Here is a 26,671-nt window from a genome sequence, read left to right on the forward strand (position 1 = left end):
ATGGTACAGGAGACTGTGTCACAGAGTCACATGAAGGGATGGTATAGGAGACTGTGTCACAGAGTCACATGAAGGGATGGTACAGGAGACTGTGTCACAGAGTCACATGAAGGGATGGTACAGGGACTGTGTCACAGAGTCACATGAAGGGATGGTATAGGGGACTGTGTCACAGAGTCACATGAAGGGATGGTACAGGAGACTGTGTCACAGAGTCACATGAAGGAATGGTACAGGGGACTGTGTCACAGAGTCACATGAAGGGATGGTACAGGAGACTGTGTCACAGAGTCACATGAAGGGATGGTACAGGGGACTGTGTCACAGAGTCACATGAAGGGATGGTACAGGAGACTGTGTCACAGAGTCACATGAAGGGATGGTACAGGAGACTGTGTCACAGAGTCACATGAAGGGATGGTACAGGAGACTGTGTCACAGAGTCACATGAAGGGATGGTACAGGAGACTGTGTCACAGAGTCACATGAAGGGATGGTACAGGAGACTGTGTCACAGAGTCACATGAAGGGATGGTATAGGAGACTGTGTCACAGAGTCACATGAAGGGATGGTACAGGAGACTGTGTCACAGAGTCACATGAAGGGATGGTACAGGAGACTGTGTCACAGAGTCACATGAAGGGATGGTACAGGAGACTGTGTCACAGAGTCACATGAAGGGATGGTACAGGGGACTGTGTCACAGAGTCACATGAAGGGATGGTACAGGAGACTGTGTCACAGAGTCACATGAAGGGATGGTACAGGAGACTGTGTCACAGAGTCACATGAAGGGATGGTACAGGGGACTGTGTCACAGAGTCACATGAAGGAATGGTACAGGGGACTGTGTCACAGAGTCACATGAAGGGATGGTACAGGAGGGTGTGTCACAGAGTCACATGAAGGGATGGTACAGGAGACTGTGTCACAGAGTCACATGAAGGGATGGTACAGGGACTGTGTCACAGAGTCACATGAAGGGATGGTACAGGAGACTGTGTCACAGAGTCACATGAAGGGATGGTACAGGAGACTGTGTCACAGAGTCACATGAAGGGATGGTACAGGAGACTGTGTCACAGAGTCACATGAAGGGATGGTACAGGAGAGTGTGTCACAGAGTCACATGAAGGGATGGTACAGGAGACTGTGTCACAGAGTCACATGAAGGGATGGTACAGGAGACTGTGTCACATGAAGGGATGGTACAGGAGACTGTGTCACAGAGTCACATGAAGGGATGGTACAGGAGACTGTGTCACAGAGTCACATGAAGGGATGGTACAGGAGACTGTGTCACATGAAGGGATGGTACAGGAGACTGTGTCACAGAGTCACATGAAGGGATGGTACAGGAGACTGTGTCACAGAGTCACATGAAGGGATGGTACAGGAGACTGTGTCACAGAGTCACATGAAGGGATGGTACAGGAGACTGTGTCACAGAGTCACATGAAGGGATGGTACAGGAGGGTGTGTCACAGAGTCACATGAAGGAATGGTACAGGAGGGTGTGTCAGAGTCATATGAAGGGATGGTACAGGAGACTGTGTCACAGAGTCACATGAAGGGATGGTACAGGAGACTGTGTCACAGAGTCACATGAAGGGATGGTACAGGAGACTGGTGTGTCACATGAAGGGATGGTACAGGAGACTGTGTCACAGAGTCACATGAAGGGATGGTACAGGAGGGTGTGTCACAGAGTCACATGAAGGGATGGTACAGGAGACTGTGTCACAGAGTCACATGAAGGGATGGTACAGGAGACTGTGTCACAGAGTCACATGAAGGGATGGTACAGGAGGGTGTGTCACAGAGTCACATGAAGGGATGGTACAGGAGACTGTGTTACAGAGTCACATGAAGGGATGGTACAGGAGGGTGTGTCACAGAGTCACATGAAGGGATGGTACAGGAGACTGTGTCACAGAGTCACATGAAGGGATGGTACAGGAGACTGTGTTACAGAGTCACATGAAGGGATGGTACAGGAGACTGAAGGGATGGTCACAGAGTCACATGAAGGGATGGTACAGGAGACTGTGTCACAGAGTCACATGAAGGGATGGTACAGGAGGGTGTGTCACATGAAGGGATGGTACAGGAGACTGTGTTACAGAGTCACATGAAGGGATGGTACAGGAGACTGTGTCACAGAGTCACATGAAGGGATGGTACAGGAGGGTGTGTCACAGAGTCACATGAAGGGATGGTACAGGAGACTGTGTCACAGAGTCACATGAAGGGATGGTACAGGAGAGTGTGTCACAGAGTCACATGAAGGGATGGTACAGGAGACTGTGTCACAGAGTCACATGAAGGGATGGTACAGGGGACTGTGTCACAGAGTCACATGAAGGGATGGTACAGGAGACTGTTCACAGAGTCACATGAAGGGATGGTACAGGGGACTGTGTCACAGAGTCACATGAAGGGATGGTACAGGAGACTGTGTTACAGAGTCACATGAAGGGATGGTACAGGAGACTGTGTCACAGAGTCACATGAAGGGATGGTACAGGAGGGTGTGTCACAGAGTCACATGAAGGGATGGTACAGGAGACTGTGTCACAGAGTCACATGAAGGGATGGTACAGGGGACTGTGTCACAGAGTCACATGAAGGGATGGTACAGGAGACTGTGTCACAGAGTCACATGAAGGAATGGTACAGGGGACTGTGTCACAGAGTCACATGAAGGGATGGTACAGGAGACTGTGTCACAGAGTCACATGAAGGAATGGTACAGGGGACTGTGTCACAGAGTCACATGAAGGGATGGTACAGGAGACTGTGTCACAGAGTCACATGAAGGGATGGTACAGGAGAGTGTGTCACAGAGTCACATGAAGGAGCTCGGTTGTTGCTGGTAGACTCGGTACCCTTGCATAGCCAAAAGGAGCCGTAGCTAGCTGGATTGTGCCATTGTCACTGTCACCATGCGGTAAGGTTTCTCAGTGGAAGGCCACTCTGAAGGCACAGCATGTCCAACCCTCTAACCCTGCCAGACAGTGCTGGAATGTTATGTAGCGGCCTGCTTCATGGCCTCCCAGCCTCCTGGCAGAGACGCTGTCCAGCTCTCTCTCTCTCTGACAGAGGAGCAGTAAATGCATCATGGCATTGGGCTTCAGCTCGAAGGAATGAAGAAAACAGAAAGGCAGTAAAAAAGAGAGCGATGGAGAGAGGGACAGAGAGAGAGTGGCCGCCTCCCTCCATCCAGGCCAGTCCCCACTGTGATGAATGTGCAGGGGTCATTGTGCTGACGTCAGCCAGGGTATCTGGGTGGGCTGGGGCCTCAGCCTGCTTCACTGTTCACAGACCAAAAGGAGGAGAGAAAAAACTGATGAGAGAGAGAGAGAGAGAGAGAGAGAGAGAGAGAGAGAGAGAGAGAGAGAGAGAGAGAGAGAGAGAGAGAGAGAGAGAGAGAGAGAGAGAGAGAGAGAGAGAGAGAGAGAGAGAGAGAGAGAGAGAGAGAGAGAGAGAGAGAGAGAGAGAGAGAAAGAGAGAGAGAAATAAGAGAAAGAGAGAGAGAGAGAAATAAAGAGAGAGAGAAATAAAGAGAGAGAGAGAGAGAAATAAAGAGAGAGAGAGAGAGAGAGAGAGAGAGAGAGAGAGAGAGAGAGAGAGAGAGAGAGAGAGAGAGAGAGATGGACTGGACTCTCTCCCAGCCCGGTCTTGTGACTTGTCCATGGCCCTGTATCTATCTCCTCTCCCCAGGGCACGGCCGGCAAGTAGAGAGCGAAGTCTCCCAGGGTCTGTCTGTTCCGAAGTTCCCGGGATTCCGTGGGCGGGGGATTCCTTCTTCTTTCTGCTATGTTGTCTCAGGTCACCTGGGAGGCGGGTCAGCGGTGGGTTTTAGTTGGTTCCTCTCACAGCTCAGTGACGTGTAGTGGGTAGCTGGGGGCGGGTGGGTGGGTACCGGGACCTTTAGCTTGCGGATGTGACAGCCGTGACAGAGCAGGTGGCAATCCAGGGGTAACAGCGGTGACCCTCCTCATCATTTAGCTGGAGGCCACAGTCCTACAACACCGAGGGAGAGAGAGACTCAGTGAACTGCTGAGCTGGACAGAGCACAGAGACACTTTTGGAGCTTCCACACGGAAATTTGTAACACAAACAAACCTGAAAAGAGGGGATACTAAGGTCACGTGGACGTGGTTTGGGTATGAAAAGTTTGACACAGACCAGAAAACCGTCCTCTGCAAAAATATGCCGCAGGCCCCGACAACAGGCTCAAACACCACTAACCTCTTTTACCACCTACACGGTCCCGACAACAGGCTCAAACACCACTAACCTCTTTTACCACCTACACGGTCCCGACAACAGGCTCAAACACCACTAACCTCTTTTACCACCTACACGGTCCCGACAACAGGCTCAAACACCACTAACCTCTTTTACCACCTACACGGTCCCGACAACAGGCTCAAACACCACTAACCTCTTTTACCACCTACACGGTCCCGACAACAGGCTCAAACACCACTAACCTCTGACCACCTACACGGTCCCGACAACAGGCTCAAACACCACTAACCTCTTTTACCACCTACACGGTCCCGACAACAGGCTCAAACACCACTAACCTCTTTTACCACCTACACGGTCCCGACAACAGGCTCAAACACCACTAACCTCTTTTACCACCTACACGGTCCCGACAACAGGCTCAAACACCACTAACCCCTTTTACCACCTACACGGTCCCGACAACAGGCTCAAACACCACTAACCTCTTTTACCACCTACACGGTCCCGACAACAGGCTCAAACACCACTAACCTCTTTTACCACCTACACGGTCCCGACAACAGGCTCAAACACCACTAACCTCTTTTACCACCTACACGGTCCCGACAACAGGCTCAAACACCACTAACCTCTGACCACCTACACGGTCCCGACAACAGGCTCAAACACCACTAACCTCTTTTACCACCTACACGGTCCCGACAACAGGCTCAAACACCACTAACCTCTTACCACCTACACGGTCCCGACAACAGGCTCAAACACCACTAACCTCTTTTACCACCTACACGGTCCCGACAACAGGCTCAAACACCACTAACCTCTGACCACCTACACGGTCCCGACAACAGGCTCAAACACCACTAACCTCTTTTACCACCTACACGGTCCCGACAACAGGCTCAAACACCACTAACCTCTTTTACCACCTACACGGTCCCGACAACAGGCTCAAACACCACTAACCTCTTTTACCACCTACACGGTCCTGACAACAGGCTCAAACACCACTAACCTCTTACCACCTACACGGTCCCGACAACAGGCTCAAACACCACTAACCTCTTTTACCACCTACACGGTCCCGACAACAGGCTCAAACACCACTAACCTCTTACCACCTACACGGTCCCGACAACAGGCTCAAACACCACTAACCTCTTACCACCTACACGGTCCCGACAACAGGCTCAAACACCACTAACCTCTTACCACCTACACGGTCCCGACAACAGGCTCAAACACCACTAACCTCTTACCACCTACACGGTCCCGACAACAGGCTCAAACACCACTAACCTCTTTTACCACCTACGCAAGAATCATGTGAAACAGTATGGAGAGAGTCTACAGATGAGACCCAAACAAGTACAGTCGAGTGCTCAAAACAAACCCCCGACTCAGACGTTGCCAGAGGCTTTTGCACAGCATATGGCAAAGCATCAGGAAGATGGAAGAGATAACAGCTGCCGTTACAACTTACATCTGCAAAGACATGGCCCCAATTTACACGGTCCAGAAACAGGGGTTTCATGTGCTAACACTCGACCCAAGGTACCAAATACAAATTGATATGTAACATGTATTAATGCCAAAATAACATGCAAAACAGGCAAGCCCCCCCAATATATATATATATATTTTAGGCCTATTTTTATTTTGTTTGCAACTATAGTTTAAGTGTATTCTATTGACCTTTTAAGATTTTATACATTCATATTTTAGTTGAGAATTTGCACAAAGGTTCTAAATAAAAGGAGAAATATTCAAACATGAGTGGGTACCTTTTATTTGTTGAGTATAATTCAAAATGTAATAGGAAATAGGCCTTTACATGTGGTCATTTAATATAAGCTATTTATTTATTACAGAAAATGTGCTATATCATGATGTGTATCGTTATCGAGATATGAACTTACCTATATCGGGATATGAGATTTTGGCCATATTGCCCAGCCCTACACCCATCCAATGCCTTTGAGCAGGTGCTGGATATCAAAACTATCCATATTTCAAATATTTACTGTACCTTTTATACCTCTCGACTGATATGAGAGGCCACTGATGGGTATTCCTGTCAAGTTTACGAAGAGGCGGAGTTTGGGTATGAAGTTAGTGCGTTGGGCCAGTAACCGAAAGGTTGCTAGATCTAATCCCCGAGCTGACACGGTAAAAATCTGTCGTCCTGCCCCTGAACAAGGCAGTTGACCCACTGTTCCGAGGCCAACATTGTAAAGAAGAATTTGTTCTTAACTCACTTGCCTGGTTAATTTTTTTTATTTAAATGACATACGGGGCTCTTAACCATTTTTTAAATATGTGATGAATTTTCCATCCCCTGCCGACCTGGACTTTAGACCCCTGTAATGATCATCAACCCCACAGAGGCTGCTGAATGATTACCTATTGTCTACATAATACCTTTATCACTCACCTAGACGGGATACGAGCTATTCCCTGGAATGTGTGATAATGAAATGAGTCAACCAGCTTTTGCCATTAAACATGGAATTCTTGATCAAACTCACACACACTTACAATCACACTTTATTTGAGCCCTGGTTACAATGACTCACACTTGACACAGCTATCATTAAACTGCTGTGTTAATGAATGCACTGTCAGGAATTCAATTTGGCTGACTTCACTAATTACTTTGATTACACTGAGGTTTGTAGGTCACGTGGGATGATTTCCTGTACATGTGTCTGAGTGAGTAAGTGGTCTGAGCGGTCTCTCAGAGTGCTGAGATTCCAGGGTAGTCCAACAACAACCCCTGGTCTGATGTCCAGCTGAGTCCAGCGCTATCAGCCCTACCCTCTCCTCTCCCACAGGTCAACTCTGGAATGTGCCTGGACAATGAGTCACCACGTTGGGTTGCCCCACACTCAGGATCAGTTTGTGTGTGTAGTGCACATACTCACAGAAACATACACCCACACTGCCGTAGCATTTACACTAAAATGGATTAATGATCATAGCCAATGTGCTGTTTACATTCAACACATAAATAAGACAAGACACACAAACAGGGTGGTAATGACATTGTCTCACCTCACAGTGATAACACTCCACATGGTAGTCCTTGTCCATGGACACCACCCTGATGGTCTCCTCAGAGCCCTGTCAGGAAACACACACAGTCAGTCAGACCCCCCCGTCTCCACTGGCACCAACAACCAGAGCTGGATATTAAGAGAGTTGGGTCAGAACGGACGCCATGGGTTTTTAGAACGGACACCATGTTAGTGCCTTTATTCTCAAAATGTAGTAGTTGTAACAATATGAGAGCGCCTCTGACAATTCCCTATGAAATGACCCACTGTAAACAAGCAAAACAGAGCAGCGAATTGAACAGACGTTTTTATAGATTAGCACTGGGGATAAAGTGTATCCATGTAGGTACTGTGTTGTGGTGTCAACTAATTGCTCATCTGCCTTCACTATATATCTTCATAGGTTTTGAAAACTATCAGAAATAAACAGCACAGCTTGGAAGCGTCAATTATCAACGGCTATGGAGGAGAAAATGGCAATCTCGGAACGTTCAGACAGAAACCGCATTGGCCCAACCCTCGACAGTATATATTATATATGACTCTGACAACTAGTGACAGGAGCTAAGAGGATACAAGCAGTCATTGGCTTATCATTACCTGAGCAGGGAGGATCGGCTGGTTGCATGAGGCGCATTTAGGGGCAAAGACCCTGTGTGGGGAAACAGAGTAGAAGTTAAATCTTGGTACTGTACATGCTGCATAATTTATATCAGTTTCAGCACAAACCAGGATTTAAAGAGTACTGTGGAATGAAGAAACTCTTGCATGCAGACTTCATCACATGTTGGCATTATATTTGAGAGACACATGTCCTTACGTGTGGTAGTCTTTAACACAGTAGATGTTGTTCTCCACGTCCACAGTGAAAGGTACTCCGTCCAGACCCTCCGTGCAGACCACACACCGGAAGCAGCCAGGGTGGTAGGACTTGCCTAGTGCCTGCAGGATCTACACACACACACACACACACACACACACACACACACACACACACACACACACACACACACACACACACACACACACACACACACACACACACACACACACACACACACACACACACACACACACACACACACACACACACACACACAGATAACAGTAAGGCTAGAGATTGAGGCCTCAGTAGGAGTCAATCACACCAGCCCGTTGGCATTCAGATACAGAAACAAAACTAAACTAGGAGGTATGATGCCACATGTCAACCAGAGATACAGTACTGCTAAAGAGAGATCCCAGAGAGGGACAGGCATACTGTTCTGCTGATTGTCTCCTATCACTATCTAGCAGGCCCTCCTACAGTATTAGGTTATTTCTTACCATTTCCATGATGAGGTGACCACATACAAAGCACTTCTCTGCCGTCTGCTGAAAGCCAGAGTACTGTGGGAGATTAAAAAAGAAACTTATCACTGGGTTTGTTAATATTCTAACATGTAGCAATGGAAACTGTTACATGGTGAATGTTAACTGTGTATGGTTGAGACTTGGGAGTGCAGCATTACAAAAGAGAGGATGGCTAAATTTGACACCTTTAAGTGTTTGAGAGAGGGTTGGGGTTAATTCTACAAACTAAATTCTAATTTCCTTCTCTCTGTAAATTCCATTTAATTCAGATTTAATTGTATGTCAGTCTTTGAATTCAGAGATAATTCAATTCCTCTCAATTCCAATGTTAAGTCAATTCCAATGTTAAGTTAAATTCCCAATTTAATATTTTCCTGAACAATTCCATTTCAATTCAAACAGTCCAAATAGTCTAATTCCAAGTCAATTCCAATTTAATTTGAATTGTTTTCAATGTAAATTATCCACTTCTTAAATGATTTCAAGAATTTAATTGGAATTTCAAATTCAATTGGGATTGACCCCAACCCTGGTTTGAGAACCCCTAACACTATGACCTAAATGTAGGGACCCAGAGTACAGCCTAAATGACACCATCTATAGGGGGTGCTGCTGGTCTCTTTATATTGATGTGAAAGGAGTTGGTCCTTTTTCCTTTGTCTCCTCTCTTGGTTGAGATGTATATAAGAGACCAGTGGCATTGCTGTAACGATACCTGTCCTCAACCAAACCCATCAGAGCACTCTACTAACAGAAGGAGTACAGCACACATCCAGTCCTCAGCTCTCTACTATTGGTGGTCTCCAAAAGTCTGCACCACAGTCACACAAACACAAGGAGATGTACCCGAACTCCAGGTAAGACATGTGTAACTTGAACATAAGATATCACACTGAAGTCAATGAGGGATTTAAATGTGAGTTATACATGCATTACCATCGTTATGTTTGTCCCATAGTGACCATCTGCAAAGCGCATGACCCTGAGGTCATGGCCTGATGAGAGGAGGGGGAGGGTAATGATGGGACAGGGGCAGCAGGTGGAGATGCGGTGGTGAGGGGTGCATGGGAAGGGTGACTCCAGATTTCCACTTTAACCCACCAAGACAGACCATCTGCCCCGATGACGGGGCAGAGCTGGTGGTCAATACTCTGAGAAAGCTAGGGACTTTATCACACCCACCATCTGATCCCTTTAGGATCTATTCTTTACATCTATAGTATGAGGAAACCCAATACCAGTCTTAGCACTCATCCTCTGAACCAATTGAAAGTCTGTTTTAGAGGCCAATGGGCAATGTGTATGTGTAATGGAGTGAATCATTTACATTAAGTAAGTAAATGGCAACCGAACAACCTAATTCAGTAGTAATAAGGTCTGTATTTTTTTGGAAGACAAAAATGACTGCTATAAAACACCTGGTTCCCATTGATTATAGATTGACGGACGTCTATAAGAGATCAATACATACTAATAACTTGTGTCTGTTTCCCATTGTGTGCAACCTGGGCAGATGGATACATCATACAGGAGGCCGTCTGAGGCCTGCAGCTGCCCACAGCCACTCTGCCTCCCTCTATAATTCTAAGTGCTGGGGAGTAATGGGATGAGAGCAGTGGGGTAATTGTGCTCCTTGGGGAAATTTGGGGGAAATTAGTGGGAATTGGAGGGGTGGTGCTTAACTTTAATTGTAGCAGTGAAAGTCTGTTTTCTCTGGAGGGTTTTGAATGTGCAACCGCTCCTCTCCCAAGTCTGTCATCGAGGGGTGAGTGTGTATGAAGGACATGGAGAACTCAACCTCTGAACATCTGCATAATGAACAGAACATAAACATAAATGCATGTGCATAAGGAGGCATGCAGGGACAACAGATGTTGTAACTCACCAGGAAGTCCTCTTCACAGTAGACCTTGCCGTTGACGTTGTAGAAAGCTTTACCTCTCAGCCTCCTCCCTGAAGAAGAGAAGTAAGTGTGTGAGCTGGGGTATAGAAGTGTTCCTGTATCAGACCCTGTCAAAGTGAAGACTGTAAAAATGTTGCTATGTGATTTTACCCAACCCGTAGGCTATAAGAAAGTTAATAAATCAAGGAAATAGTGTTTCCAGCCTTTTGAGCAATGCTGAAATGCTCCAGGGGTTCTCCTGATGATATTTGAAATACATTATCCAAAACTGCATTGCTGAGAATAAAAAGTAATGGGAGTTGACTTTTTGCCTCCTACTCCCCTGACTCCTCTCTGTTCCATTAAAGCCACAACGATAACAGATGTCAACAGGAAACACCAGTGACTAAAGCAGATGATAGGAGCATAATGTTGGTTTACTCGTTTGAGGTCCACACTACTGTTTCAATACTCTGGTCATCTATTGATCACCATGGGACTCCTTCTACTTAGAACCAGCAAACAATCAATACAGCCCCACCATCCAGACCAGGTCCAAGCAGCTTTACAAACTCCCCCTCCTCCTCACCCCCACCCCTGCCATTGTGTACAGCTCACACACACACACACACACACACACACACACACCACCACAGCCCAAATACAGGAGCCTGAGCAAAGGATTTCCCCATGTCTGGTATAGGCAGGGCCATACTAACAGTCAGTCCCTCCCCAAAGTCACCATTTTGGGGCTCCATGAGCACAGTAGCAGTAAATTCCACAGGATAAAAGGGAATTTCTCCTCAATGCTCACTCCCACTGGCCCTGGCCTTTGCGCCCCCTGTGATGCTTCTCTTAATGCATGCCCATTCAAATGCACTAAATGGCAGCAGCAGTCTCTTCTCTTTCTGGCAGCGTAGTGACTTCACCCTGGCAGACAGAGCGCATGGAGCTCATAAATCTGCAGGATTAGTCAGATTTAATTGCCGTCCTGAGCTGCCATTGATTTTATGCGTGTCCCGGCTTGGGAAAGACATGTCCCCCTTTTTACACCCAAATGTATGCAATCACTGTATTTCACACACAGTGTCACATTGCTGGGAGATAGTAATACATTAACACCCACATAAATGGCTATAGCAGCCGAAGAATGCTGTTCACGCAATAGGTGAGACTTAAGCCTGAAAGCGAGGAACTATTAGCATTTAGAGTTGGAGGCTGGACGAGAGAGAAAAACATATTTCCTGTTGAATACAGAGGAGGAGCTCTTTTAATTCATAGTGACTAAACTTATAAAAAGCATTACATTCAAATCAACAACACACCAGTGAGCCAGAGCATGTTGCTGTGTGTCTGTCTGGTGACCTTTGCTCTGGCGAGGGCATGTTGCTGTGTGTCTGTCTGGTGACCTTTGCTCTGGCGAGTGCATCTGGAAGGTGAAACACAAAGCCCTCGGCGCTCGCTGACTGTGGTGCTCTGCTAAGGGAGCGGGCTGCCTGAGCAAACGGGCACATTCTTACTGCCTGAGGTCACTAGTTGGTCCCATTCAACCCCCCTCCACCACCCTCCCTCCCTCGTTCCCTCATAGAGAGGGGGAGGGATCCCTGCCTCCCTCTCTCTCCCTCTAGCCTTTGTCACAGGAGAGGAAAGTGCTGGGCTGGCTGCAGTGGGCTGGGGCTCAGGGCTCCTCTCCTCTTCTCCTCAGCTCACAGCCCCTGAGCACGGTGGGACATGTGGCATTTTCCATGGAGTTCAGGACCAAATGGCTCCCTGATTGGGATTTTACACTCAAGATACTGTACTTAGTTTTTATAGCTCCAATATTGGTTTCCCATGACTCAGTGCTGCGTTTCACAGACATGCACATAAAGGGCCGTGCATCTTGAAATAATTGGAGCGATTCTCTCAGCTAGATATTTAACCCATCAGAAATCATTTTAGAGAACTACAACAAACTGCAGTGAACTGGTCAAATAAAATCATTCTCTGAGGAAAAATAAAATCCTTAGTGAGTCATACTCCAGCAATCAAAGTCTTGTGATCATGTAGTCAGAGTGGTAGATTGTGGACCAGTCATGGATGCCTGGTGGCGGTACTGTAGCACTGCTGACTGCCACTCCTGGTGCCAACCAGCCCGGAATCTGGACATGTCATTTTACCTGTGTCATTTATAAAATCCCTATGCTACTATGTTAACTTTTAATGACCTGGCTGTTGGCCATAGGCAACTTTTTGTTATTTTTTACTATAGTTGCTAAGCCAAGACATGAGATCACAATAAATACTGAATGAATATCTCTTTATGTAAATAATCTGAATAATGCCCTAGATTACCAGATTTTAAATGTTCAGTATCCCCATATTCTTCCTGTAGGAGGGAAACATCAAGCATGTTGCACCCTCTCAGTTTCTATCCCTCCCTCTCCTCTCCTCTCTCCTCTCAGAACAAGTGGGCCTTTATCACCTGCAGGCAGGCAGCGGGGATCTGAGGGGGAGGAGGCAGAGAGGGAGAGGCGGAGGGAGGGCCTGCCCACTACTGTGGTAAGTAAAAGAAGGATGCTGGAGGTAGTGACTCACTCAGATTGCTCGGGACTTCAGACAGGAATGTTTTGATCCCGGCAACGTCAGCATGTGCTGGCCTGCTGCTGTTTCCAAATTGTTTTTAAGTAAGTCTCTCTTTAAAGAGAACAGCCAAGTTAAGACACCAACAGAGCCACAAGCACATCTCTCAAATAGAAAACCCAGAAGCTACGGAATCTCCCAGTCTCTCTAATATCATTAAGAGCTAGGATAAAACCATGACCCACTCAGTCTCTCTCAGAAACTACCCCACAACTAAATCACAGCGAAAGTCATGATCAAGTAGTCGAACCATCGCCAAAGGCAGCATGGGTTACACCACCAAGCTGTTGTACATCATTTGAAACCGTGGCCAGATCCCACAATTTACACTCAGATGAGGGAGTAGCATAGTAATAGAATGACTAGATTCTATTTATATGGGGAGTAGCCAGGCTAACTCTACTTAGTGCAGCCATCTACCATACCCCAGACAGATCCCCATAGCAGACAGCAGAACATTGAGCTGTGTGCCCTGTGCCAGCCAGCCAGCCAGGTGCAGCTGGTGAGTGACTGAGGAAACCACAATGCATCATAAACATGTTTCAGAAATACAAGGCCCCTGGCTGTTTTCTCCTGGTTGGTGTGAGACGCACAAGCAGGATGTGTTACAGTAACACAGATGTAACTAGTTCATCACTAGCGTGCCCCGTTATAGGCATGGATACATGTGAGCTAGCAGACAAAAGGTATGTGGAAGGAGGAAGTGGGTGGTGATCCAGTCAGGCGCTGGGCATCAACACCAGTACAGGAAATAAACAGGAGACTGGTCACAGAGGTATGTCTTATGACTGTATAGTTGAGACTAGTAAATAATGAGGAGTGTGTGTGGGTATGTTTGGGCGGGTGGGGGGTGTTTGTGTGTGTGCGTGCGTGATGTGTGAGCGTATAATTACTCGCGTACACATTTTTCTCTGTGTGTGTGTGTGCGTGTTTATGTGTGTGTTGTTTGCTCAGAGCCCATGCCAGGCCGGCCCCCTCTGATAAGCAGGCCTGGTACACTTTGTGACTGTCTGATTGAGGTCCTCTTGGGAAGGCCGGCTGAAGTGGAGGGGGGTAGTTTGCATTCCTGGCCATTTCATGAAAAAAGGGTGCAACCATAGGAGCAAGCCAAGAGGAGGGCTCAATTATGCATGGTTAAACAAAGCCCAAGGCTACCAGCCAGCAATGTCTCAGAGAACTGAACTCTCTCTGCTATGGAGCTCCTGAATCTTACAGAATAACGTTTGTGGCATTTTAGTCAAAAAGTAAAACAAAAACAGTTTGTCAACAAATAAGTTGATACATCATTAGGTGTGTTTAGAGATCTGCAGGCACTTTAAAACTAAACTTCTCAGAGGGGTTGAAAACACTCTAAAAAGCAAACATTCCCATTCATAAGAGACCCAACAATACATCACAGAGTTTACGTTAGGAATAAACTATCGCAAGAGTCAAGATGGGCCTGTTATCATCTATATACAGAGACCACTAGAATAAGAAGGGGAAGACTTGCTTCACTTCTGGATAGATTTCACCAAACGTATTTCATTCTGAATAACAGAGAAGTATAGATTCTCTTTTTCTGTACTGTTTAAACCATTATAGATGGGCAATAATGTCTGACCAATATAAACAGACTACAGTATACCTCTCTGGTCTGAATCAAGTACACTTTTCAAAGCAGGTCAAAAGGAATCTGTAGAGAAACCTCGGGATTAGAGACACTGCCCCTCATTCTTCAACCACACAATACACCTGAAAGTATATGTATTCAATTACATGTCAATTATATGCATTTCTTCCAAAGCCAAGGGATCAGCATCCATGTACTTCAGTGTATGAATGAAAGCAACCTTACTCCAAACTCTCTCTGACTTCACCCTCGTCTCCACTTGAAACAAGAGAGGACAATTGGAGTCAGGTGACAGGGCAGCACTACACACACAAATATACACACGCGCAAGCACACGCACGTATACACACATACACACAACAGTCATAAACACATTTTTTCAGGTTGACTGCAGATTAATCATCCGTCTCTACAACCCGTCTCTACAGTTCCAATATATAATCCGTGTTCCTGTCAAATAGAGAATAGAGCATTCTGCTGATAACTCCCAAAGACACTCTGGCAACCAACATCAATGTTGTGCTAAGAAATGAAAATACAGGACATCTGTGATGCCAGCCAATGATGCAGCTGCTGAGTAGGAGTAGAGGACAGAGGGATATATACACCTACCACAGGAGTAACAGGTGAAGCAGTTGGTATGGTACAAATTCCCCATGGCCTGACAGGCTTGGCTGGCTCCATACACACCCTTTCCACACTTGATACAGATACCTGGAGGAGGGAAGAGACACAGGTTAACATGTAGACATAATCATCATTATTTTACATTGACATTGTAGTCATTAGGCAGAGCGACTTACAGGATGACCACACCCCTTGCATCCCGTGCATGAGCATTGCAAAATACATTTAGAAATCTATGCTATTCAATTATTGCACCCAAACTGCTCGTGCATGCCAACGAGCGTCTGCGTTGCCACGGGCTAAAATAGAAATTGGTTCTATTTCTAACGCAGATCATGCTGAAAGTTCTGCCTCTCCCATCTCCTCATTGGTTTATAGAAGCAGGTACCCACGTGCCATCTACTCATTGGTTATACCCACGTGGGTGACAAAGACGAACGAGGTCAGTGGCGGTAATGCACCTAATTTATGAAAGTTGCCAATCGCAATATAAAGTCAAGAGAAGAACTTGCCTGGAAGGAAGAGAGATGACTAGAAACGATTCGGTTGACCGTTTTATGTGTGAATTAATTGCCGGAGTAGAGGACCTTGTGCATTTCAGGAAAAATAACAACTCCATGTTTATATCCCAGGACAAATTATCTAGCAACCTCAAGCTAGCCAAATAGGACAAATTAGCTAGCAAGTGCAAGCTAACTAGCTAAATTGACATAAATGTTTAATGCTTTTCGACCTGTCCCCAAATTAATATAATTGGTTCAGAGTTTGTTTTGATATTTTAACCTGCGTGTCGTGATTGCGTTTGGCGTGGGGGGACAAAATACATTTATGCATGATAGCGCACGTGTGCTGCCGGTTTGGGTTCCGTGTTACAGGACAAAATAGGGTTAAGTGCCTTGCTCAAGGACACATTGACAGATGTTTCATCTAGTTGGCACGGGGATTCGAACCAGCAACTTTTCGGTTACTGGCCCAACATTCTTAACCGCTAGGCTACCTGCCAACCATTATGATCAACATATTCATCATGAATCCTACTTTCACACAGCAGTAAAGTACACGTCATTGTAACTGCTTTAGCTAGTAACTTCCATGTTCCGTGTCTCTGTGAGGTTCATGGATCTATGTTGTATCTAAATTAAAAATAGATTAACCAGAGGGGGGGTTGGCAGGAAGCATTCTCTTAATGTGGCACAATAACAAAGTGACTCAGCAAAAGTTAGTGGGCTATGTCCCAACGGACGACCACTGACCTGGAAACACTAGACAATTTAGTGGGAAAAAAGGTGAATTACCCACAGGTGTGGACTACAAACTTTCATCTATGTGGTTCTTTTTAGGTTAATAGTAAACCCTTACTAAGGAAGGCACCCAGCTGGTGACAACTATTTGGACATAGCATTGGACTAATGATTCCCCTGCTTTCCTCTCACGCACAAGATGGCCTCCGCAGTGGTCACATTCAACAACGAGAGCAGGGTCAAAGCCTGGGTAGGGTGAGTCGAGGGTCACTACGCCTACAGGACACAACATCCCTACAGGGGACTGATCCCCCCCAACTTCCTCCCATGATGACAGTAATGAAGAAAGAGTGTCATCATCTAGTCCTCTCTCTAACAATTTATTCTGACAGTATTTCAAGGCAATGATACTTTCTAGAGCCAGGCCAATTTAAAATATGTGCTAGACTTATACTGCTATAGATGCAGGATGTCTCTTTGACAGGTCTTAACCCCTTAGACTCATAAATGGCCTATATGGATAAGGCTAAATGTAAATGTTTCTTACAGAACAAATATGGAAAGCATATGCACAACCATGGTAGCAATTAAAAGGGAACATTTAGGAGATTATGGGAAAATTATTAGACTAAAGATGAGGACATGCCAGCTGACAAGACTGAATCCAAACATCACACTGTTGACAATGTAAATTACATTAGTTTTATCAGGGGCGCATGTCCCCCCCATTCTAAAATTTTAATTCCCCCACCCAGTTTTATTATTGGAATGTGATATAAAACGAGGCAACTGTGTGAAGTTAGCTAATGTTTCATCCCCTCTCGACTGAGGTGAATGAAAAAGCTATGCTAGTGAGTAGCTACTACAGCCAGGTCTGCTCTAGCCTCTAGTTATCTGTCAGATAGTGATATGAGGTGGCTATTATTACTATTTAACAGCAGTTGTATGTATAGAAATGTTTTGTAGCCTTTGTTTTGTGATGTTAAAAAATGAACTTGGCAAGCTTGGCAGTTTATGTACCGTCAGAGAGCGCTGGCCAAAAATATAATTACATTTGCTATTTTTGCCTCAATCAAACTATACCTCAATCAAACAATGAAACCATCGGCCAAGCAATTGAAGATTGATATTCTGACGTCTTTTCAGTGCAATGTGAATTCTATTAGTCAGTTATCAATGTAATGTAATCTGTCAGTTTCTCAAGCTAATTCTCAATTTTTCACACTGACACAGTAATAAACAGCTCTAAAGTTACAGGCTTCACAGTCATGGTGCACAGTAGAGGCCTGCGTGGGACCGATCTTTATCATCTCGCTTCTGCTCGCACCCGCTGGCTTTCTGTCCGGCTCCAACCCGCTACAGCAAGAACTGGTTCCAAACCCAACCGCAGTCCCGCAATGTTATTTTATGCGTATGTGACACAGATCACTTGCCAGGCATGGTCCCAGCAATTTTGTGCCCTATAGCCTATATCAGACTGAGAAATATGGGTGATAAATATGTAGCCCTATTCTAGGCAATGTAGCAAACTATAGCCTAATCATAGACCTATTTAGGAAGTACATTTCCTTGCAAAGATAAATGCTCCGTGCTTCTCCGCCCATGTATACATAGGCCTACTCTATTTAATTGAGACCACACAGGCACCTGATCTCGCTGGTATGGCTGCTGAACTGGAAGCAGCAAGAATGATGACACACTTGCTACATTTTGCATAGTCCTGTTGTATATCGCCTACCTTTTAGGAGGACGATTTGCAGGCAGAGACAAATGAATGAGTAATCCTTTTCAATGATTACATTTTTTGATTATCAATATTTATTTACATATTTAAGTTTTAAGGACCATATCAAAATTATCTGTGGGACAACCAAAATATTTTCATCCCAAAGTCGTCTGTCTGAACACCTGCTCCCGCCTGTGAATGACAAAGTTTCATCTTGAATTGATGGGTAGACCTACAGTAGCTACAGGACAGCAGCTTAAAGCTACAGTCTGGGATCTGGGAATAATGGTAATTTCAATTATTGAACCATTGATTCTATTCTTGGATAATATAATGAATAAATGTACACCAAAGTAATTCTTTCTCATGCCTCATTTTAGGAGGATTGTGACATTACGTGAATGGTGAAAGGGGTCTCAGCAGGGTCAGGCAGCCAGGGAAGATCAGTCAACAGAGGTGAGGTGAATTTTTGCAGATACAACACTTTATTCTCTCTGTTCAGCAAACACTGGACAAGCCAGATGCTATTTTAAGGCAGTCTGCCAAACCTCCAAAGTTGATTTCCAAACTGTATCAAGGGTTGATAGAGGCTTTTCCCGATGACACAAAACATGTAAAACAAAAATGTGAGGAAGACCTGGGAGACGTTATTGATGATGATGAATGGATACAGAGATGTTAGAATGCCCAGTCATATTCATATACAGTACTAGTCCAAAGTTTGGACACACCTACTCATTCAAGGGTTTTTCTTTATTTTTTACTTTTTTCTACATTGTAGAATAATAGTGAAGACATCAAACAGTCCTTTTGTAGCTCAGCTGGTAGAGCATGGCGCTTGTAACGCCAGGGTAGTGGGTTCGATTCCCGGGACCACCCATACGTAGAATGTATGCACACATGACTGTAAGTCGCTTTGGATAAAAGCGTCTGCTAAATGGCATATATTATTATATATTATTATATTATAAAATAACACATATGGAATCATGTAGTAACCAAAAAAGTGTTAAACAAATCAAAATATATTTATATTTGAGATTCTTCAAAGTAGTAGTTGTCTGGTGTGTCCAAACTTTTGACTGGTATATTTTTTAAGGGATGCCCCCCCCACTTCTAAAACCAAAGTTGCACCCCTGAGTTTTATTATATGCAAATGTGAAGTGCACATTTGGACTCACGTTTGCTTGGCTTGCTTGTATGACATGCTTGCTTGTATTATAATCCTCAACATTTCATCTTCCAAAAGAAATAGGGTTCTCGTAATATACAGCATTTCCCTCACTTACACGGAACCCAAACCGGCTGCGCGCATGCGCCATCGTGCATACATTTATTTTGTCCCCCTACACCAAACGCGATCACGACACGTAGGTTAAAATATCTAAATAAACTCTGAACCAATTAGATTAATTTGTGGACAGGCCAAAAAGCATTAAACATGTATGGCAATTTAGCTAGTTAGCTTGCACTTTCTAGCTAATTTGTCCTATTTAGCTAGCTTGCTGTTACTAGCTATTTTGTCCTGGGATATAAACATTGAGTTGTTATTTTACCTGAAATGCGCAAGTTCCTCTACTCCGACAATTAATCCACACATAAAACGGTCAACCGAATCGTTTCTAGTCATCTCTCCTCCCAGGCTTTTTCATCATTGAACTTATATGGTGATTGGCATCTACACTTTCATAGTATTACCACGACAACTGGCAAAACAGTTAGTCTTTCAATCACCTGCGTAGGTATAACCAATGAGGAGATGGCACGTGGGTACCTGCTTCTATAAACCAATGAGGAGATGGGAGAGGCAGGACTTGCAGTGCGATCTGCGTCAGAAATAGGAATGACTTCTATTTTAGCTCTTGGCAACGCAGACGCTCATTGGCACACACGAGCAGTGTGGGTGTAATAATTGAATAACATATATTCCTACATTTATTTTACAATGCTCGCGCACGCGACGCGAACTGTGTAGTCAGGGTATTAGACATCAAAACATTTGCAAAAGTTGCCCAATTAGTGGGAGGGATGGGGACAACTTCTTGTCACGCGAGGTGCTCAAGTTCAGAATGGTTGTCAGTCAAAACCCATACAGAGCCTAATGGAAGAGACCCTGAGCTCTGACGTCAAGTACAGTACAGCCACTGCGTTCCAATTTAGGTGTTTATCAGTGTCCAAGTCTGCCATTTTCAACCCGTATACGGGTACGAGTCTAAAGGGCTACCTGTGTTGGGGTCAATTCTGTATTGAGATGCTAATTGCTTTTTAATTCCAATTAAATTCTTGAATTTGAATTAGCCACACCCCAATTAAATGAGACTTTCATGTTTCACTTCTCTGTTGAATTGCTATGAATGGCTTTGAATTCACTTCTACTTCCTTCAATTCAAATTCTATTCGAAATCTGCTTCCTGTGGGGTGTGGCCAATTCAAATTCAATTCAAATTCATTGTTTGAATTTAATTAAATTCCCCAAATTCCAAATTGACCCCATCCCTGCTTTTTACATCTATGACATCAGAGTGCAAATTGTACCGTGACATTCTTGGGAGCCTCGTGCATGCAACATTTTTTTAATGGGCCTAATAGTGAAGACAAAAATGCATTACATTTTAATGGGGCATGAACACACCCAGTAATGATGTTTAAATCTGATTCTCAAACAAATCACTTCAAAAAGTAGACTAACTGTGGCTGCGTACGTTCGTCCACTCTAAAATAATTCCAGCATCCAAACAGTGCACTGTGCACGTGTCATTTCATGAAAGGGAAGAGACTAGAGGTTGACCGATTATGATTTTTCAACACCAATACCAATTATTGGAGGGCCAGAAAAGCCGATACAGATTAATCGGACGATTTTTTATATTTTTTATTTGTAATAATGACAATTACAACAATACTGAATTAACACTTATTTTAACTTAATATAAAACATCAATAAAATAAATTTAGCCTCAAATAAATAATGAAACGTGTTCAATTTGGTTTAAATAATGCAAAAACAAAGTGTTGGAGAAGAAAGTAATATGTGCCATGTAAAAATATGTGCCATTTAAAAAAGTTAACGTTTAAGTTCCTTGCTCAGAACATGAGAACATATGAAAGTTGGTGGTTCCTTTTAACATGAGACATCAATATTCCAAGGTAAGAGGTTTTAGGTTGTAGTTAATATAGTATTTATAGGACTATTTCTCTCTATACCATTTGTATTTCATAAACCTTTTATTGGATGTTCTTATAAGCACTATAGTATTGCCAGTGTCACCGTATAGCTTCCGTCCCCCTCCTTGCCCCTACCTGGGCTTGAACCAGGAACACATAGACAACAGCCACACTCAAAGCATCGTTACCCATCACTCCACAAAAGCCGTGGCCCTTGCAGCGCAAGGGGAATAACTACAAATCTAAAAGCGAGTGACGTTTGAAACATTATTAGCGCACACCCAGCTAACTAGCTAGCCATTTCACATTGGTTACACCAGCCATTAGGCTGATAGGTTTGAAGTCTTAAACAGCGCTGTGCTTGCAAAGAGCTGCTGGCAAAACGCACGAAAGTGCTGTTTGAATGGATGATTACGGGCCTGCTGCTGCTCAGTCAGACTGCTCTATCAAATCAGACTTAATTATAACATAATAACACACAGAAATACGAGCCTTTGGTCATTAATATGATCGAATCCGGAAACTATCATTTCGAAAACAAAACGAGAAATGACAATTTTCACCTGGTTAATATTGCCTGCTAAACTGCATCAGTAGTTATTATTAGTGATTATGATTGATTGTGTTTTACAAGATAAATTTAATGCTAGCTAGCAATTTACCTTGGTTTCTACTACATTCGCGTAACAGGCAGGCTACTTGAGGAGTGCGATGGTTAGAGCATTGGACTAGTTAACTGTGCGGTTGCAAGATTGGAACCCCTGAGCTGACAAGGTGAAAATCTGTCGTTCTGCCCCTGAACAAGGCAGTTAACCCACAGTTCCTAGGCAGTCATTAAAAATAAGAATGTGTTCTTAACTGACTTGCCTAGTTCAAAAAAAGGCATAAAAAAAATAATATATATATATATATTTTTTTTAATTAAAAATTCATCGGAAATCGGCGCCCAAAAGTACAGATTTCCGATTGTTATGAAAACTTGAAATCGGCCCTAATTAATCGGCCATTCCGATTAATCGGTCGGCATCTGGAAGAGACATCTGTTAAAAACACCATAATGACATTCAGCGATTGGCCTACTACAGTGGTGTGTGTGTATTCATGGATGCCAATGGAAGCCATACTTCCCCAAAAATGTGAACAATAAAAAAAGCATATAAAATAATGCTTCAATAAGGTTTCATAATTGTTCAATTCGCAAGTAGTTGAATCTATCTCACCGGAGAAAGCATCCGAGTGATCGAAACTGCGGCCCTCTGTCTCAGTATGTGTATCATATGTATCTGATGCTGTCTGGCTAAAAAGAGTATGACAGGTGCTGTTTTGCTTGCTTGGATGCTTTCTCCTGTGAGATTCATGCGTCTTGCCGTTGGCGCGCATCTCGTCAAATTATAAATATTTAATGACCCTCCCAAAGGTGAACTTTTGTTGCCTTTAGAGGAGCTCATGTCTCATTCATCCTCTGTAATTCGCACTCTGTATGACGTTTTTTTAAATGAAGGACTATGGCACCCTAAGGCTATCCAAAGGTTAGGCCCACATGTTTCCTGTCAACAAGAGTCACCCAGCTGGACCAAAGTCAAATATTGGTTTTTCCTATTCCAAATTAAACTCATGACACTGTTCCTGCACTTAGAAAAGATAAAAAGAAAAATTAGGGCTATTCTCTCTGATAAGGTTAAAGAGCCAAACTATGAATCATCTTAATCACAACAGCTAGGCCAAAATAAATTTCTAGAATAGCCATTGTCAAGAAAATAAAATATTTTGATGTGGGGCGCCGTCCTCAAACAATCGCATGGCATGCTTTCGCTGTAAAGCCTACTGTAAATCGGACAGTGCAGTTAGATTAACAAGAACTTAATCTTTCAACCGATATTAGACACTTGTATGTACATAAATGTTTAATATCCATCATTTTAATAATTATTTATTTGAATTGCGTGCCCTCCGGTTTCGGGATGCTAGCGGGACGCCGAGCCCAAAGAGGTTTTTTAAGGAAATGAAAATCTGTGAAAACAATCCAACATGTTTCTGACAGTAATTCAGTTTGCCTTGGAAGCATATTTTATGACTGAAAGTGAAATACTGTCAGCTTTGTATGTCGCAGAAAAAAAATGCACGTTTAGGCTGCAAACAGGTCCCAAAGCACGCATTCGTATTTTCTCAAGATGAAAGAAAGAAATCATATTTCTCCACTCCTATTCCCAAGACAAAATTAACATTTGGTCTATCATTCACTACAAGAAACAATTAATTATGCATGAGTTAATGTTATAATAGCCTACATGTGAGGCCTACAGTCAGAGTCCAGACTTCAGTTACTATTCCAACTATTACTTTTCCCATCTGAACTTCAAAGTTGATACTATGTGAAACTGAGTCTGCGCAGACTGTTTAACAACAGTAAATGGGATAAGATGTAAACATGCCACAGTATCCCGTCTAAGATCAGCATATCCCAGGCATCTTATCTGGGTTTCTTAAAACCAGGATAGGAGCTTATTTGGGTTATTGTAAACTGATATGGTGTTTATATGCGTAATCTCAAAAACAGGGATATTGGTGTGCATGTAGGGCTGCAGGTAGCCTAGCGGTTAGAGAATTGGGCCAGTAGCCTTCAGCAAGGATCTTAACCGTACTACTGTGTGTATGTGACAATAAAACATATATAGCCTATTTATGTGTAAATTTGGTCATTGATTATAATCTGCCTTGCTTCAGCTGACAGCAGTTAGACTCTCTTGATTACGCCAAGGCTGCTGGTCGATCTGTACTACCTCCAAACTCCAAGCCCAGCATACTACTCTAGTCTGGTCTGCTAATGTTCCTGGTCTGCCAATCTCACTGCTAATGTTCTTTAAATACTCCCCCACTGTTCCAGAACATCCAGGAATATTTCTGAACATGTTTTAGTTTTTCCCATAATTGGGGCATTGAACAATTCCATGAACAGTGTGGACAAACTGTTGGCTGCCATACAATTTAAACACATGAATCTGCACTGATAATGGCAGGTCCTGAAAATGTAATGGCACCTCTATTATACCATCTGTACCACACTTGCACCTCTTCTGCTCTGCTTTGAAAAGATGGCTGTTCCTAGGAGATACAGGCTGGAGAAATGTGAAGCTAGCAGTGACAAGTCTTCACAAGGTTTACAAGGCAAAGGCTATCTATGGTCTCTGATCTTGGAGTGTTTGAACTTTGAGTGCAAGGCCCAAGTGCTCCCAGGGAGTAGAGCTGAAATGTGTTATAGTGAGGTGGGGAAGGTAGGGGGGAGTCTGCACTCCAGGGTGGTTGATTTTTGGAGGGAATGTGGACTCCCACCACTTGACGATATCTCTGCTAAGCAGGTCATTATCACAACACCCCCACACACACACAGTTTATTGTGCATTCTCCAGACCAAGGTCTCCTCCAGCTATCTCAGTCCCATTCTGCTACATTACAGACGCATGCACTTGCCTGAAGCCTCCTCTGTCTCCTACGGTATCTGACTACGAGACAGATAGCGGTGCTGAGATGTTTGCAGGGAAATATGCTGACAATGAGGTGGGGTAGAGCAACGTTCTTATAGGCTTTGTTGAGCTGATATCTTCTGAATACTCATAGGAGCAACTGCCCCAATCCTGTCCTCTCTCTCTGCCTTTGTTTATTTTCCACTATACTTTATTTCCACTGTAGTTTAAGGCTTTGCTTATATCCACTGTACTTCTATAGTACAATCCTGCTGGAGCTTCAGTCAGAGCAAAACAATAGACCATGTCCATGTGCACACCGCCAGGTAAATGTCCATGTCCATACCGCCAGGTACATGTCCATGTGCACACCGCCAGGTACATGTCCATGTGCAGACCTCCAGGTACATGTCCATGTGCAGACCTCCAGGTACATGTCCATGTGCAGACCGCCAGGTACATGTCCATGTGCACACCGCCAGGTACATGTCCATGTGCAGACCTCCAGGTACATGTCCATGTGCACACCGCCAGGTACATGTCCATGTGCAGACCTCCAGGTACATGTCCATGTGCAGACCTCCAGGTACATGTCCATGTGCAGACCGCCAGGTACATGTCCATGTGCACACCGCCAGGTACATGTCCATGTGCAGACCTCCAGGTACATGTCCATGTGCACACCGCCAGGTACATGTCCATGTGCAGACCTCCAGGTACATGTCCATGTGCAGACCTCCAGGTACATGTCCATGTGCACACCGCCAGGTACATGTCCATGTGCAGACCTCCAGGTACATGTCCATGTGCACACCGCCAGGTACATGTCCATGTGCACACCGCCAGGTACATGTCCATGTGCACACCGCCAGGTACATGTCCATGTGCACACCGCCAGGTACATGTCCATGTGCAGACCGCCAGGTACATGTCCATGTGCACACCGCAAGGTACATGTCCATGTGCACACCGCCAGGTACATGTCCATGTGCAGACCGCCAGGTACATGTCCATGTGCAGACCGCCAGGTACATGTCCATGTGCAGACCGCCAGGTACATGTCCATGTGCACACCGCCAGGTACATGTCCATGTGCAGACCGCCAGGTACATGTCCATGTGCACACCGCCAGGTACATGTCCATGTGCAGACCGCCAGGTACATGTCCATGTGCAGACCGCCAGGTACATGTCCATGTGCAGACCGCCAGGTACATGTCCATGTGCAGACCTCCAGGTACATGTCCATGTGCAGACCTCCAGGTACATGTCCATGTGCAGACCTCCAGGTACATGTCCATGTGCAGACCTCCAGGTACATGTCCATGTGCACACCGCCAGGTACATGTCCATGTGCACACCTCCAGGTACATGTTCATGTGCACACCGCCAGGTACATGTCCATGTGCACACCTCCAGGTACATGTCCATGTGCACACCGCCAGGTACATGTCCATGTGCACACCTCCAGGTACATGTCCATGTGCACACCTCCAGGTACATGTCCATGTGCACACCGCCAGGTACATGTCCATGTGCACACCTCCAGGTACATGTCCATGTGCACACCGCCAGGTACATGTCCATGTGCAGACCGCCCAGTACATGTCCATTTAATCTCCTAAGGTGGAAGCCTTGCCGTGAGGAAGGAAAGTTTGACAGGAAA

At 44.7% G+C, this 26,671-nt stretch overlaps 1 protein-coding gene and 1 long non-coding RNA gene across 5 annotated transcripts in view; both read right to left on the reverse strand.

Annotated features, from left to right (window-relative positions):
* Positions 1-3,666: 3,666 nt before the first annotated feature.
* Positions 3,667-26,671, reverse strand: part of LOC118382100 (Wilms tumor protein 1-interacting protein homolog) — a 44,798-nt gene continuing 21,793 nt past the window's right edge. The window contains 8 exon segments of the mRNA XM_052508648.1: positions 3,667-3,985; positions 3,988-4,027; positions 7,316-7,384; positions 7,918-7,969; positions 8,138-8,268; positions 8,644-8,706; positions 10,556-10,623; positions 15,399-15,500. Of these exon segments, the coding sequence (XP_052364608.1) occupies positions 3,834-3,985; positions 3,988-4,027; positions 7,316-7,384; positions 7,918-7,969; positions 8,138-8,268; positions 8,644-8,706; positions 10,556-10,623; positions 15,399-15,500 (677 nt within the window). The 3' untranslated portion in view covers positions 3,667-3,833.
* Positions 4,139-5,652, reverse strand: LOC127924198 (uncharacterized). Of its 4 annotated transcripts, XR_008117119.1 has the most exons (6): positions 5,287-5,652; positions 5,093-5,239; positions 4,901-5,045; positions 4,707-4,853; positions 4,511-4,657; positions 4,139-4,463 (listed from the first exon to the last, which is right to left on the reverse strand). It is a non-coding gene; the product is annotated as an uncharacterized LOC127924198 (long non-coding RNA). The 4 variants fall into 4 exon arrangements; XR_008117120.1 differs by having other exon boundaries at positions 4,707-4,949; XR_008117122.1 differs by lacking the exon at positions 4,707-4,853.

Source organism: Oncorhynchus keta, unplaced genomic scaffold (genome assembly GCF_023373465.1).
Source record: "Oncorhynchus keta strain PuntledgeMale-10-30-2019 unplaced genomic scaffold, Oket_V2 Un_contig_37_pilon_pilon, whole genome shotgun sequence".
In the NCBI taxonomy this organism is placed as follows: Eukaryota; Metazoa; Chordata; class Actinopteri; order Salmoniformes; family Salmonidae; genus Oncorhynchus; species Oncorhynchus keta.